Source organism: Chaetodon trifascialis, chromosome 8, assembly GCF_039877785.1.
Source record: "Chaetodon trifascialis isolate fChaTrf1 chromosome 8, fChaTrf1.hap1, whole genome shotgun sequence".
In the NCBI taxonomy this organism is placed as follows: Eukaryota; Metazoa; Chordata; class Actinopteri; order Chaetodontiformes; family Chaetodontidae; genus Chaetodon; species Chaetodon trifascialis.
In genome coordinates this window covers 15,851,127-15,867,393 of record NC_092063.1, presented here as the reverse complement: position 1 = coordinate 15,867,393, position 16,267 = coordinate 15,851,127, and the positions used below count along the sequence as shown (strand labels likewise).

The 16,267-nt window shown below is 41.0% G+C and overlaps 3 protein-coding genes across 3 annotated transcripts; 1 reads left to right on the top strand and 2 right to left on the bottom strand.

Annotated features, from left to right (window-relative positions):
• Nucleotides 1–84: 84 nt before the first annotated feature.
• ppih (peptidylprolyl isomerase H (cyclophilin H)) lies at nucleotides 85–11,450 on the bottom strand. The gene is made up of 9 exons (XM_070968383.1): nucleotides 11,256–11,450; nucleotides 4,688–4,752; nucleotides 4,556–4,579; nucleotides 2,804–2,848; nucleotides 2,327–2,369; nucleotides 1,613–1,705; nucleotides 1,240–1,327; nucleotides 1,095–1,135; nucleotides 85–816 (listed from the first exon to the last, which is right to left on the bottom strand). Exons 1-9 carry the CDS (start codon nucleotides 11,319–11,321, stop codon nucleotides 748–750), a joined length of 534 nt encoding a protein of 177 aa, XP_070824484.1. The 5' UTR covers nucleotides 11,322–11,450; the 3' UTR covers nucleotides 85–747.
• LOC139335093 (uncharacterized) lies at nucleotides 7,605–8,710 on the top strand. Its single transcript, XM_070968526.1, has one exon. The coding sequence runs from the start codon at nucleotides 7,622–7,624 to the stop codon at nucleotides 8,708–8,710; it is 1,089 nt and encodes a 362-aa protein (XP_070824627.1). The 5' UTR covers nucleotides 7,605–7,621.
• taf10 (TAF10 RNA polymerase II, TATA box binding protein (TBP)-associated factor) lies at nucleotides 11,364–16,140 on the bottom strand. The gene is made up of 5 exons (XM_070968382.1): nucleotides 15,334–16,140; nucleotides 14,484–14,641; nucleotides 13,802–13,866; nucleotides 12,256–12,370; nucleotides 11,364–12,067 (listed from the first exon to the last, which is right to left on the bottom strand). Exons 1-5 carry the CDS (start codon nucleotides 15,464–15,466, stop codon nucleotides 11,978–11,980), a joined length of 561 nt encoding a protein of 186 aa, XP_070824483.1. The 5' UTR covers nucleotides 15,467–16,140; the 3' UTR covers nucleotides 11,364–11,977.
• Between the last annotated feature and the right edge of the window lie 127 nt (nucleotides 16,141–16,267).

Below are 16,267 nucleotides of genomic sequence, written 5' to 3'. Positions count from 1 at the left end.
ATTCAGAGCTGAATCCATTCTCATTTTTAAATGCACAAAACAAATAATCACTTGCTGATGTCTCACACTCCATGCCTTCATTTTGTAATACATTTATTTTGTGAAATGAGTTGACTGCAATGAAAATTCCTTGTTAAAATTCCTTGACTGCTGGTCAAAATGTTGAATACTGACAATATAAGCCATCAATGTAAGTATGCCAGTTACAGATGTGAACAGTGTTTGTCAAACAAACAAGATCTCCCACAAAAGTTTATAAAAATGTAAAACAATTTATTGATCATAAATGATGCACAATATGACTGACCTAGAATCAGATAATTTCACAACAAATTGGCAACCAAATCTTTCTTTAGGCTTAAAGAAAGTGACATTTTCCATCTTTTAATGACATGATGCACAAATTGCTTCCATTTAAACTTGGAAAAACATCAACAACAGTATCAAACAGGAAGTTTTACAAATTAATATTTAAAACAAAATATTAAGTACAGCCTGCCACGACCAAAACCTGCCTGAAATGTGAATAATGTTACTTTGGTGTTGCAGCAGCTAAGATGAAATCAGGTAATCCAAACTCAGAAAATGGCCAAAATGATGCACTGCCAGCCTTTAGAATGTCCTCCAGTGTCCACTATGAGACAAGACATCCACAGGGGAAAAAGCATGTTGGTTGGTGTTTGCTGAAGACTGTCAAGTAATTGTGAGACACTGCTTCATAAGCACGGGGGTCTGAGGTTGTGTAGTTCACATTTCTCCACACTGTGCGATGAGGATGGCGAGCTTGGGTTTGTTGTTGGGTCCTGTAGGAACGTTCTGTTGGAAGAAGGACAAAGTTAGAAAAAACAAACAAAAAAAAAAACCTCAACTTAAAACCCTCATGTCAACATTGCACCTAACTAAAATGTTATGTTGTGTTTAAGCTTGAATACATTTTTTAATTTCACCATTATGAGGGGTCTGCATGCACTCAATGTGTTGTTTAGTATATTGGTCAATTTACAGATCAGCCTTAAAATTTCTTCACTGATCTATTGCTGCCAAAGGAACCACAGACTCTGAAACAGCATATTAATAAAAATGTAAGTTTTTACCTCAATTTTTCTCATGACCAGCAAACCGTCAACCACTTTTCCTGAAACAGTCGTGGGAAAGACAATTTCACTCCAGCACACAAACAAATTATCCTAGAGCTCTACATAAATATGAATGCACAATTAATGTTGTAGACTTACTCACCAAAAACAACATGCTTCCCGTCTAACCAGTCACATTTAGTGCAGGTAATGAAGAACTGACATCCATTTGTCCCTGGACCACTGTTTGCCTGAGGAAGACACATTATTGAGGAAGAATGGCAGTTTCCAAGCACATCTAATGAGGATAGCTTAATTAAATTTGAATAAATCAACCAAATCCGATTCTCTAAAGACGTTGGGTTCAATTCAGTTTGAATCAAATCCTAGCTGAGTATTTTAAACAGGTTAATACTGGATGTACAAGCTGATTGGAGGATACCATACATCTTGATTTAGATTAAGTCAAAAGTACATCGACTCTTTTCTGGTTCCACAGTGACCCTGACACCTGAGCACTAATCGACAGAACATACCATGGAAAGAAGACCAGGAGCACAATGCTTAATTTTGAAGTTTTCATCTGCAAATGGACCCCTGTAGATGCTGCAGATACCAGTTCCATCACCCTTCAACAAAAGACAAAAACAGTATGACAGGGCTCATAATGAAGAAAGAGAAGAAAAAAGATTAGTTAGATGTGCCGTAATTCACCACACATCCACCAGGAGGCAGAAGACTGAAGCATTGTCAGATGCCTCATTTCCAACAGCAGCATACTGTACATTTCATCCTCTGACAGGAGAGAGCCTAGCACCTTGATTAAAATATTACTTTTTTATATTGTTTTTGAGAAAAATCTTCCTTCACTTCCTTCACAATCAGATGTATCAAGCATTGTGCCACTCTAAGCAAGAGAACCCTGCTGGTTTCCATACGTCTCTTTTGCATCCACTCAGTAAAAAATCAGCACACACAGCAAGCAAACATATATTGCCTTCTGCTAAGAAACAGAATCTGAAAAGACTGTATTCAACATACTGTAGAAATCCATTTGTGTCATAAGAATAAGAAAATTCATTGCTATGGTGCTGTATATGTGAGTGTCTGAATCGTTCACATTGTTTATTGGAGCCTTAATCTAAGATGTAATTGCAAAGAATTACAGATGCAAAACATTTAACCTTCAACTAATCTTTACTGTCACCATGCTGAGCACCAGACAGCAACAGAGCTGTGGATGTACTTACATTGACAAAGTCCCCTCCTTGTATCATAAAGTCCTTGATCACCCTGCCAACGAAACGAAAAATATAAACACAAGACATGCTGATACAGCACCTATAAAAAGCACTGACATGTTAAATCCACCCAGATTACATTTTCTAAAAGAATAAGATAACTTCCAAGGAGGCTGAACAGACTCTATAGATGCCACAAGAAACTACACACTGCTCTGACCCTGATTGTTTAAGCCAGGGGACTGAATTGTTGAGGGAAAAATAGATCATTTTAATGTATGTATCCTAGATGGATCATACTTAATAATTCAGTCATTTTGCCTGTAGAACTAAAAATATCAAGAAAAACAGGGACAGAAATGGCCTGAAAAGTTCTAAAAGCCACCAGTGGGGCTTGAATTAAAATCATTTAAAAACAACAACATCAAAATCTTTCCAACAAGAGTGTAACATGAGTTCTACAAATCAAGCTGCCACTCGGTTTACCTGTGGAATGAGCAGCCTTTGAAACCAATAGGGACTCCATCCTTCCTGCAGGAGAGAAGATCGAGAGGGAACAAAGTGAACTAACCGGTCAAGACAAGCAAATTGTGTTGGACTACAAGCCATCACTTCTCACAAAGCAGGTTTGTCTGAGTGTCTGAGTGATGTGAGCTTCTTTGGCATCTTTAAACAATGAGGTAGCAATCAGTTCACAGCACACCGAAGGCCAAGGTGAAACAGCAGGCACCATTATCTAAAGGACTGTTCTATCATAGCTGGCCGGCGTCGTCATGAAACTTTGATTATTAGAGCATGTGGACAGACTACTGTCTTTGCATATGGGAACAGCATGAGGGGACAGTGTTGGCTGCATGAAGAGCAACTGGTGCTGTTAAATGGACTCATATTCCATCACGTCTGACGACCATGCAGAGCGTTTATCAGCCTCAGTGACACCGAATCGCTGCCATGTTTAATAGCTGGCACCAGACATCGTGAGTTACAAGCTCCCTTTGGCTTTCTCCAAATAGGCCCATTCAGATGTGGACATAATGGAGACAGACGGCTCATTAGACTGTTTTTTCTTTGTGCTTCTTACAGCAGGTCATGGCTCAGTGTGAACTGCCTCATAAGGTGCAGCTGTTGCTTGAGACGTGGCTCATTTTAAGTGTTGATATCAAAGCTTCTTTGGCTACATTTGACAAATCAGCCTTGGACTGAAGGCGCAGCAAGAGGACGAAGTGGAGATCATGCAATCACCTGTCACACTGATGTTTTTCTTCTTCCCATTTAACACAGATAAAAATGTCCATGCAGTCGAACAGGTTTAAGCTGCTAACTCTAGATGAAACTTAAGAGTAGCTTTCCTCAGGTGACACACCTGTTTATTGCAGCTTGTTATAGGCACCAATGTTTTTTTGTTTTGTTTTTTTTACAAACCCTTCATACAAAATAAGATCGGTTTGTAAAGATGACTTTCTACCTAAAAGCACGAAACGCCACTCAATCAAAAAAAAAAGCCAGGTGATCCAAAAAACCAACTCATCAGTAAACTTCCTGTCTATTTCCTACTTTACTATTTTGGATTGGGGGATGCACAGCTGCGCTCCTCCCACAGCGATACTTTCACCTGCAATGGCACTTTGTCATGCACATGCACACATGCAAATATCCTTCAGAGAGCTCATTAAGCGAAATAATTAGGTTTCTCCAGCAGGAACCTTTTGTGTTAACCAGGTTTCTCCTTTGCCCTTAACCTGCATACAGAGTGAAACCAGTTTCTCATTGCCATGCTTGTGTTATGGTCACAACTCTGTTCCTGAGATGTGGTGTTGACTACTGGCCAGAAAAGTGTTTTTAAAGAATGTTATGATGTCACAGTGAAGATGACCTTTGACCCTTTGGATATAAAATCACTTCATTTATCCAATGAGACATTTGTGTGACGTTTTGTCACAGTTAGCGTATGAATTCTTGTGTTGTGTGAGGTCACACTGACCTTTGACCACCAACATCTAATCACTTTATCTTTCAGTTGAAGTGAATGTTTGTGCCAAATTTGAAGAAATGACCTCAAGGTGTTCCTGAGATACCAGACGAGCCATACATGGCATAAACGCTGTTGCTGGGAAATGCTGGCACTAATCAGATTTCTTAAGTGCGTGTTAGGACAACCTATGCACGTGAGGTTAGTTTACTGTACAGGTGGTGCAATGTTTGTGTGCAATCCAAGAATAATGCCCTTCACCACCTTACCTGAACTCTCCAGTGCAGAACTGCCTGTAAGAGATTAAGAAACGGTCATGGACATCTTTGAAAACTTACAAATCGTGTTAACTGTGATATATTTTGCGATCCAACGATCTGTGAGGCGGACTTCCTCCTTACCGGAAATTCTCCGCCGTCTTTGGAACCACATCAGCAAACAGCTCGATCTTCATCCGTCCGACATCCTGTCAAGCAGTTGAGAAATGTGTGTAAACAGCTGAACATACAAAACAAAGAGATACCCATTTAAAAAAAGAAAAAGAAACGTATATACGCCTAAAAAGACGGGACAAACCGTGTCGCCTCAGGCAAAACGGATGAGAAGGAACAGAAACAGGTCACTCTTGGTCCAGGAAGCTACGCAACATGACACAGACGGCCTGATCTGGACTAACCAGTTACACACAGAGACCTGGCCACAGCATTTAGCGGCTGAATAACTGGTATAGGATATCTTCTTGTCTTCTTCTGGCCTTGAATACAATGGCGCGTTAGCTTATTCCTTTCCCATCATTCAGTTCTCTGAAAACATCAAGCGGACTCTGTTTTATCTCAACAATGAAAGCTATTTTGTCGCATGTTTCCCAGTGGTCAAAGCATACATAATAGAGAGATATGAATGAGAAGAACACCATGATCTTGATGTAGCAAATTGCTGGACATTAAATCCTCTATGAGCTGTGTGTTCATGTGTGCGTTTGGCAGCATGGGCGTCCGTCCACCCGGGACTCCCTGCCACAACCCTGAGGGGCCGATTGTTACAACAATGGCCGCCTGCCTGTATCTGTGTGTGAAAACAATCTGTGTGCTGGTGTAAAAAGGCTGGTTTGTCCCCATGACATCACTGCACAACTCTCCCTTCACTCCACACAGTAAGACAAACAGCCATTCGATCTGGTCTTCCCTGGTTTACACAATATGGTACATGTATGGTTTCCAGGCAATAAAATGAAATGCAGAGGCTACGCGCTGGCGCGGAACACACAAACACAGGACGTCTGCTGAGGGTGAAGTCCACTGAAGTCAGGTAACAGGTAAGACAGCTTCTCACAGGCACAAAACGGGCCTCTCTCACGAGTCTAGTCTCTTCATCTTGTTGAATGTACACTGTTGAACCACTTTTTTTGTGATGCTTTCACAATCCTTGAAAAACAGCTTTAAAAAAAATGCAATAAAGATAAGAAAAGATATGAAGTGCACTGAGGTGATTTCAATCGTCTTCAGTCAGCGTACAAACTCCAGGAACATATGACAGCCACACCTTCTTTACCCAACCTGTAGCTGCCTGTACCTTAAAGTATGTGGATGTTAATATTCACACCAGGAGCAACCCGTCGCACACAGCAAATGCATGTTTGACTAAACACTAAGAAGAACCATATCACCCGTACTCGCACGTGGGACATTTCTGACTATTAAAAAAGCTCATTATTTAACTCACAGGCTGATAGTTCTATGTCTATATGCAGTCAAATGAAACTGTTAGGCCATTAAAACAAGTGCTTCAACGCTACGTTTTAAGCTAATTTATGTTGTAAGACACAAATTACTTTTACTCACTAAAGAACTGTTACACTTTTCAACTTGTACCCTTGTTTACTGCATATGTAATTAACGCTGTTAATTAAAGAGGTCAAGTACACTGTAGCCGCTCGAACACCGCTGACCGTGCTAACTTTTCACCAATTGGAGGATTTCATTAAAAGTCCTATTGAACAGCTGTTTTTATCACAGTCAGGTAGGTGAGTATTTCTAGTAAGCAACCCGAGGCCTCCAACCTCCACCACTTGATGCTGTTTGCGTTTCTGGTGTAGCTGTATCAGGATATAGTGCAGGTGAACAAAAGGAGTCACTGAATTCAGTTTCAGCGGACAGACATTGTTATCAAGCTGTGTGTCCAACCTGGTTACCTGTTATGAGATGCAAATCAGCATAACAGGAGGACGTAACCGTACGGACGTACAGGAAAGAAAACAGGCAGGCCTCCTTTAGGGCGTGGCCCATCAGTTCACAGCATTCACAATGAGAAGGTGGAGTCACAAAGAGCTGCCTAAAGGGGAACACTACCACCCAACAGCATTCACAAATGAGTCTCGAGGAAAGCACGCAGGGTCTTTAACATTCATTACTGCAGGAGTTTAGCAGCTGGATCCCTGCTGAAACCCACAGGACCTGAACAAGCCTGGGCAGAGAGGTACACACTTCTTAGGGCTACCCATTGTTTTAGTCTTTATTTTAACCTCCTGAGTAAAGGCTACTTGTTTCAAATAGCATCTGTTTTACCCGTGCTCAATGACACAAATCACGCGAGAATGCAGTCCTGGACGTTCAGGTTGATGCATGTGCTGCTTGAATGAAACCACGGCTGTAAGGTGTTGACACGGAAGTGACTGCATGTGCAAAGAAAGGGGAAGCTGGATGTGAAATAACGACATGTCTTAGTTTAAACACAACCCCGTTGGAGAAGTGACAGCGAGCAACACTAGAATTAGTGTTTTGGACTCAAATGCAAACTTAGATTTGTTTGATGTAGAAGACAAACATGGGGGAGGAACAATCCTGTCCACTAGTGACAGACCTGTTTAACTTTTAACTGCAAAAAGGGTGAGGTGTGATAAGAAACGGTGCTGTTAGTTGAGGGATAAATGACGTCTGCTGATAAAACGTGACAGATCCAAATGTGACCTCTCACTGCGCAACCTGCACATCCGTGACCGACGCTTCAGGTTTCATTAAGTTTTATGAAATGAAAACAATGGCTGAAATTTGTCTGTGAAGCCAAAACGTAGTTTGCTTTGAGAATGTGAAATGACACCAGGAAAAGATCCCCTGGGGGGTCAAAACCTGGTGCTGACTTAACCATCTCAACTAATTCATGCCTGACTAACTGAAGGCTACTGACTCATGCATCCATATGCTTTTTCATATCTCTTCAAATTATTAATTGTTATATATTGTCTGTACAGCCAATGTTCCTGACCGATATTACCTTGTCTTTCACAGCCTTTCCCCGAACACTTTGATACAGAGGTGAGAACTGCCACAGTGACATAAATGCTGCCCGAGTCAGCAGCATCTCACACCGTCAAAATGCTGGCCATCATCGAGGAATGGGACGTGGGCTCTGACTGTCACACAGACAACACCGTGAAGTATCTGTTACTTGTGCTTTTCAAGCTGGGACTGGACGCAGCGGTCTTTTACTTATGCTGCCGGAAGGTGCACACGTCTTTTTTAAGCATGTGCAGCCTGTCCATCATCCTGGCTGACTTGGTGATGGCGGCTTTTTTGGCAACTGTGTGGTTTCTTGGGACTGAAAGGTCTCCTGTGTCACCCTGCTTCATCTTAGCTAATGCCTCAGTGACATATGGAGCACTGCCGCTGCCCATTGTGTTCCTGGGTTTATTAGACTACTGTTTAGAAGACACCTTCCTCCACAACCAGAGCACCTCATGCAAATTCTTACGAAACTCAGCCCTGACATTACTCGGGTGGATGCTAGCTGTCATTTACTCCTTTGCTTCTGTCAAAGCTGAGCCGATGGAACTGAAGTACACAACATGGAAAAAGGCCCGAGTGTGTGAAGTGCAGGAATCTATCGTGATTACCTACTTCACTTTGGTGCTTTTCACAGCAGTACTTTGTGCAACGCTGCCCTTTTGGTCAAGTATTCCCCAGTGGCTGAAAGAGGCTGACCTGTTGGCTAAAATGAGGGAAGGACAACAGAACCAGAGGAGCGACTTGATGTTCATCTCAACCAACTGCACGGACGCAAAAAGCAAGGAGAATTATCAGGAGGTGACCAGCTCACCGCGACCGCCTCTGTGGCTCAGCCTAACAATGGGCTTTAGTGTGTTTTGGATATCTTATCTTGCTACATGTGTGACCTGTCTGGCCTTTGGCTTTGGAGTACCTTCCTATATCTCTATGAACACTCTGTGGTTGGAGTGCACCAACAGTTTTTTGATGGGTGTGGTGTTCTGGGCAAAGAGCAACACGCGCGGGCCATATAGCAATCTACCAGAAAATGTGTGCTTATGGCATGTTTACTGGCATTTGACCAAAGCGACAGGCCAGCAGCAACACCCTATAGCTGTGTTCAACCCATCCAAAGGGAAGAGAACCACACTCCTCTTTGTGTAATACAAGGTAGAGGAGTAAGACTTCATGGAAACAGGCGAGCATCAATGCATGGTTGGTTCACCTGTGCGAATGCTGCATTAGATGCTTAAAGTGACTCATGCCTGATGGTTAAAAAGCCTGGACACTGAAAGACATTTCTCACCTCTCTATCAGAACACGCAGAGGTGCCTTCAAACAAAGGATTTAACTGCAAAACGCTGCAGTTGGCAAGAGACTGTGACTGGACTTCCAAACGTAACTCTGTGAGGAGTTGTGGAGCAAAGCGCTGCTGAAAAATGTGGTCATTAAGTTAAGCTTTGGGAAACATTTACAGAAATCAAGATAGATTTTATATATTCTACACAGGTTGTCAGACAAAATGCACAACTCCATTACTGCAGTCAAAGTATCGATACTCAAAGTCAAATATTACTCCAATGTACGCACTTTTCAAAGTGCTGGAATGCTTGCTTTTAAAAACTTTGAAGTACATTTCCTTTTTAATGTCAATGCATTGATGTATTGTGGCCATGATGCATTTACTGAACATAATACGTGTGAATACGTGCAAATGTGTGAATGCTTATTTTCCTGCTAACAGTCCTGTTAATAGAAAAAATACCTATGGATGCTGTTCTCAGAACTGTAACTTTGTTTACTGATTTTTAAATTCATAAATATGGACATTGGATGATGAGTTGAGATCTTCCTTGTTTCAAAGGGACAATGCCGAGGCTGCTGCTCAGACATCAGGATGCCCTTAAGACTGAAGCCTTTAGTGCAGGTAAAGAAACCAAGCTAAACCGAGCCACCAAAAAGAAAGATATCACATTATTATTATTATTATTATTTCAAATGAAAAAATTGCCACTCTGTAAAAGTTCATTAAAAAATCTTGGAAAACTTTGAATGAAATAAAATCTAAAAAATATGTGACACATGCAGGTCAGTTGGTCATCAGGCCATATGCCTACTCAGCAGAAGCTTTCCAGAGCTTTGTAGAGAGTCTAAGATCATATCTTTACCCAAAGATGGACAAGCAGGTCTCAAATACCCCCTGTGCTAGTAAAATTCTTCAGAATATAATCTTCAATCAAATTCTAAATTTGTTTAGTAGATATCGATTCCTTACATCAGCACGGCATGCTGGTAGACAAGTGCACTCTGTGAGTGCTACATTAGTACACAGGACTCAATCACTAAATGGTTAACGCACATGGAGGACAGGATGCTGTTCCCTCACTTGTTCTAAGACACCTGGAGTTCTGCCGGTCACCTGCTCAAATACTGCTTAGAAACATCTTAAAAAAAAAAAAAAAACCTTCAGATGACGCAGAACAGTACTGCCGGATTAGTACTTCATCGTTCTGACCATACGAATGTGTGTGAGATGCATAAACAACCATCTTTGCTAATGATGTGGGCCAAATTAAAATCAAGTCTGTTGTTATTCAGTCAAACTATCATATGGAATGATACACCACTCTTCTTCTGTGAAAAACAAATAGATAGTGGTTTTGTCAAAGGTAAGGGACACGACAAGTGAGTCCTGGTCACTTGTTTGTTTCAGCTGTAGGTTCATGCTGCATTTTCGATCTTACTGATTCAGTGCGATTTCAATTTGTATTTTTTTGTTGACGGATCCAGCTGCTAAGGACCTCTAGCAGACGAGGGGGGTCCTATAAAGAGTAAAGGCAGTCCAAACTTCTTTCCTCCTCACGTCTTTTCAAAAAGAGGCACTCCACCAGCACCACCTGCTTTCCCCCTGGAGCAACAACAACTTTCCTTCTATCAGTCATTTCAAATCTGTCTGAGGCAGGCTGGATCTGAAGATGTAAATGAATATTTATCCTATGTGTGGGAAGGTTTGGGAAACACATCTGTAGGGTTTGAAAAGTGTATTTGACTGTGAGTTCAGGTTTGTTTGGAGGATCTCACCGTATTCGATGTAACTTTCTAATGCCTGACATGGCCTGTACTTTACTAATGCCTTTCCAGTGACGCGTTAGGTTCAGGTTCAGAGGACAAGTGAATGTCTTCATTTCACTTGAGAATAAAGTCGCTTATGATTAAAAAAAGGTAAGATTTAACTGTGCATAATGAGACTTTTTAACGCAACTTGAACGATATCTTGATATATTTCAATGACACCTGAACAAATCTAAGAGGCATTTTCAGTCAACTTAAAATGTCTAATCATGTAAAGCTGGACGGCCCTGGAGATTAACTATCGTCTCAACTTATAAATCACCACTGAGCGAAATCATAAACGATTCAACACCACTAACACCGCGAGCACTGTTTCAACACTGAACGTTAAACCGTGACGTAAATTAGCTTAGCGGTGCACCTCAACAGGCTACAAACAGCAAAGGATCGAGGACAGAATCTGCACATTGTTCATTGTTTAGAGTAGCAGATGTGTGTTAAAATGAAGCCGTTTACACAGCGCAGATTTAATTTACTAGATCTCAACTTTTAATCAAAATATATCATGGCGGCATTGTGAGATGTGTTGCGTTAGCTGTGAACTTAAGTCAGCGCTAGCTTAACTGTTTCTACTCACCTGCCCAGCGATGGTTATGTCGAAGAACACGATCGGGTTGTTGGGGTTTGATGGTTGAACAGACATTGCTTCACTTTTCTCGCTTTTGAAGACTAAAACATGCTATTTGACCGATTACATGTGACTTTATTTGAATGCCCAGCATATACACTGTTAGGACCTACGGCGGCTCAGGAGACGTGCTACGGCTGGCAGTTGGGGACAAAATTGTGTCGACGGGCAAAAGCGCGATCGTGAAGGGCTGGAAGGTCCAACGGAGCTTTTATCGTTCTGAAGAACTGTAACAACAAACCTTTACATTTCTCCTTCCTACTAGGTAACTAATTTGCACTGAGTACATTCTGCACATGCAAAAGCACATTATTAGAGGACTTCTACTTGTTTCAAACATTGTATTACTCTTTCCACCCTGCATCCTCTACATCTTAACACCTTTAAGGGCCAAACGCTATGCCTGATGTATTATCTCACAGACATGTAGGTTTTTGGTAATGGTTTTATTCCCACAGTAAAACGCAATTTACAGTTTAACACAATGCAAAATTGGCTCCACAAAAAAAACAAATGACAAACAGACTAGAATAATTTGTCAAAGCTGTACTAAAGCACCATGAGCAAAAAACAAAATCAAACAAAACAAAAAAAACATTCAGCAATACAATCTAGTGGGTCAGCAGGGAGATAAAACTAGCAAAAGCAAAACGCCTTAAATAAAGACACTTCTATGTAAAGTAATATGGTTTCTTGACATTGATGCCATATTCAGTGAGGGCAGGAGTCAGGTCCTCCATAGTAAGAGTGTACTTCTTATCCTATGCAGAGAGCAGAACAAAACAAATAGAAACAGAAACACACTGATCAGAGCACTTTAAGGCAGTACCTCTTTCTCCATCTTCAAACATGACCCCTGTTTCCACTGCACTGTCAGCACAGCACTGTCAAAATATTGTATGGAGGTATTACATTTTAAGAACATGTTAAAAATTAGAGAAACACTGACCTTTGTCTTGCTCCTTGAGCTTCCTGAAGCAGTACCCTTCATTTTACAGTACTGCAGTGCATCATTGGCAATGTCAGAGATAAACTTTTGAGAAGCAAGAGAGATCAGACGGATTCTAAAGCAATGAAAAAAACAAACAAACAAATTATTAGTTTTCACAGTCTGTACACAGTCAGCTGGTGTCTATTCATGTATCATGAAAAAACAAACTTAATAGTTAATAGAGAGTTGTTCAGATCTTCTCTTCCAGATAATCATTACAGCGACTGTGACAGTGGCGACAATAGGTAGTCTACTAGGCTTCACGGTAAGTACTTTATGCTTATACGGATCAATGAAGATAAGTTTGGAAAACTATTAACAGTACTCATGGATACTGCTATATAACCCTGATTCCAAAATGTTTGGGCACTGTGTGAACTGTAAATAATAACTGGATGCAATCATTTGCAAACAAACTGTTTACTGACAAGTTCTACAAAGTGTTTCTGAGTTCATGTACTAATATGCTTTATGTGTGTTCACAAAGTGAACCTCACTCCATCCTTGCCTGTGAATGACTGAGCCTTTCCAGGATGCCCCTTTCATACCCAATCATGATACTATCACCTGTTACCAGTGAACCTGTTTACCTGTGGAATGTTCCAAACAGGTGTTTTTGGAGCATTCCACAACTTTCCCAGTTTGTAGTTGCTCCTGTCCCTAATCATCATATTCTGCTGAAGTCATGTTTTACACAACAACCAACTTCTTTGAAATCAGGGTTGGACAACAGTTCTGTGACTTCATCAAGAAAAAAACAAACAAACAAAAAAACATTAAAACCTCATGTGATATATAGCCAGACAGGAACAGCAGTAATTTTTTCTTAGTTTTCAAAAAAAAGTTTACATTAGCATTTTCACTCAGCAAACCACATTCTAACATAAGCATATAACCTGACTGAAATGTGTTCAACTAAATTCAGATAACACTGCCGTCATCATGAGCCATAATTAAAACAATTTTTTCAAACTTCTTTAGTACATGAAGCTGATTTTGTTGCCCTAAACACTGAGTTAAAGATGTGGTTAGGATGCAATACTGCAGTTATTAGTTTATCAGTTTTACCAGATGAGTTACTGACAGACTGACTTTATTATCTCACCTTGTCAAACAGAATTCTCACTCTCTAGTCTCAGCTGACCAACTGTGGCATGGCTCTAGCTTATTGCAGAATACTGATTAAGAACACTGCCTGCCTGCAAGCTTACAATGGATTTTGTTTTTTATTCATCATTTAAACATTTAACTCAGATTCAGTTTCTCAGACTGTCAAATTCCTACAAGTAATTATGTCAGTGAAATCATGACTCAATAAGATAAATAGTCTGGTAAATTGTGCCTGCCTTGTAAGTTGGTGGTTAGGACACAAACAAATTTAATTAATAATGAAACTAATAACTGCACTGTGATTTGTGTCATTTGGTTCCGTGTGGTATGAGGCAGACCCACTCACAGTGAAACCTGAGGGCAGTTTATACTTCAGAGTCATTGTAGAACTTACATTCTTGGATCAGAAGCCTCAAAGCCAGCCCGGTTGAGGTAATACCCTGTAACTGCATCAGGAATCTGAAAGGGGGAAAAAAAGAGAGAGAAAAGAGCAGATCAACATCCGCATAGCCAGACATCACTGCTACTGGCATTTAGTAGTGAAGAACATAACTGCAAGTCTGCCAGTCAGTGATGATCAGCCATGTGAACTGTAGCAAGAAGACTGCTGCAGCCTCTGACCACTGACGGAAACTAACAGCATTCACTTTCAATAAGAGCAGCGAACATGAAGTTGTTATGAAGGTCAACTGAATGCTGACCTCTATTTAATGATTTTATTAAACTTTACCGAAGCAAATTATTCAGCAACACTGTCTTATGGCAATACTTGATTTACAGGATTCTTACATGAATGAGATTGAGCACCATGATTTTTTCAGTTATTTAATTTTCTGGATAACTGAAGAACAGACATACAGTACCCATTTGGATCTGTTACACTTATTTTCTTAACTGAACTTCCACTTAATTGTGTGATGCTGCAGACGACAAGCATGCAGATGTTTTAAACATTAACAAGAATTAAGCTGTTGATAACTTGAACATATGTAGTTTTTTTGACCCTCTGGTATTTCTGACAAGGTTTCCCTTTCTGAGAATATAGCATATAGTAAGACTGGCAAAACTTGACTCACTGTGGGAGTGTACTCTTCCAGCTGCATGAGGAAATCTGCCAAGGGTGTGGTGGAAATGGCAGGCTTTACATCTCCATTGGTGATGCCACCAGGAACATAGACACCATTAGAGACAGATGTGTCTGCTGACGGTGTCACCATGGCCACTGAAGCTGAAGCTGTAATACAAATGTTAGGGATGACTTCATGTTGAATTTAAGAAACAAAATTGTACACCCATCTCCTTTCTGCTTTTGCTGCTGCTCCTACACTTCGGTTGTGCAAAGTTTACACAGCTGTTGCACAAAATTCCATGTCCACACATGATGGTACATCAACACTCACCACTTGAACGTGGCGTGGTAGTTGGTGCCAGATGGGCTGGTTTGAATACATCAGAAAATACTGGTGTTTGACCACCATAATGTACCAATCGTCTAATGTCTACTTGCAGCAGGATAATGTGCCATTCACGAGCTCATTCCATTTCAAAGTGGTTTCTTGAACATGTGAACAAGTTTGCTGTACTCAAATGGCCACCAAAGCACCAGCTCTCAAACATAGATAGCCTTGAGGATGTGCAGCCGATAAATCTACAGCAGCTGCGTGATACTATCATGTCAGCATGTACCAGAATCTCACTGTAATGTTGTTGAATCCTTGCCATGAAGAATAACGGTAGTTCTGAGGGCCAGGTACCCGGTAGTAGCAAGAAGTGCCTAATAAAGTGGTCGGTGTCTACTGTGACAGGCAAACAAATCACCCGTCTTCATTGGAAAAAGCTAGCTATCCCACCTAGAACTATGCTTAGTGTTGAGAACAACAACATGGACAATGGCATGAACTTCTAACCAAAGTCATATAACGTTACCATTACTCGTCACCGACGGGATGCTGCTGACGTTAGTTGTGGCACTATCATTTGCGATGCAATTGCTTGAAGTTGAAGATGTCGTAGATGGCACTCCAGTTGTGACAGACTGATTAACGTTGTCAATATTCATGGTGTGAATGTTAGCTAACGCGCTAACCTCGGCTAGCTAGCACAGAGAAATGTCCAAATGTGTCCAAAAGAGCGAGTCCGTGCTATACAGCTCCAACAACTGTCTTCTACAAAACACTGTGTTGTGAAGTAAAGCTACTTTTGTAACTCAAATAATCTTGAATCAAAAAAATCAGGCGCTAGTTAGTATCAGAAATGTCCGTGTAGCAGAAAGCTGACCTCACACTGCAGAGCTAATCGCGTCATGTGACCCGAGTTGTATGTATGGATCGGATCTGTCGAAAGTAGCCGAAGATTTTCGAAAAACCCCCCACAGATACGATAGAGTCGATACAGATCGGTGTAACTTCATACGTCGTTTGTTTGTTGAATTGTAGCCTCTCTTGATTTAGTTGTGTCAGCAGCTGACAGGGCTGGCGACTGTATCGCTAATAGATAACGAGTAATCCTCTTTAAGCTGCCTCCGCTACCTGCCAATTGTGATATTCTAAACAGCTAGCGAAGTGTTGCCTCGGGGTGCTGTTGGAAATAGTTCGTAATTTCTTTAGGACGACGTGTTTTAAAGGAGAATTCGCTGGGCCGGCCGGTTTGGTAACCAAATAACAAAAGACGCTGAGCAGAGCAGTTTTGGGATTGCGAGGGAGATCCTCGGCTCAACCATGTTTTATTTATATCACTCAATCAACTGCTGTGACGTTAATGACTAATATTCGGCCTCCATGGCCATTATACGACATCGACGTGTCCCGACCCAAAGAAATATAAATCCCCCGCTTAACCAATATAGTGGTTAAGCGTATTG

Coding starts and splice junctions, on each gene's coding strand:
- ppih (XM_070968383.1), bottom strand. CDS start 11,321: ATGTCTGTTCAACCATCAAACCCCAACAACCCGATCGTGTTCTTCGAC. Junction 4,580..4,687: donor AAGACGGCGGAGAATTTCCG/GTAAGGAGGAAG, acceptor AATCTCTTACAG/GCAGTTCTGCACTGGAGAGT. Junction 1,706..2,326: donor AAGGAGGGGACTTTGTCAAT/GTAAGTACATCC, acceptor CTTTTGTTGAAG/GGTGATGGAACTGGTATCTG.
- taf10 (XM_070968382.1), bottom strand. CDS start 15,466: ATGAATATTGACAACGTTAATCAGTCTGTCACAACTGGAGTGCCATCT. Junction 14,642..15,333: donor CCCGTCGGTGACGAGTAATG/GTAACGTTATAT, acceptor TTTGTATTACAG/CTTCAGCTTCAGTGGCCATG. Junction 13,867..14,483: donor TGGAAGAGTACACTCCCACA/GTGAGTCAAGTT, acceptor TCCCCCTTTCAG/ATTCCTGATGCAGTTACAGG.
- LOC139335093 (XM_070968526.1), top strand. CDS start 7,622: ATGCTGCCCGAGTCAGCAGCATCTCACACCGTCAAAATGCTGGCCATC.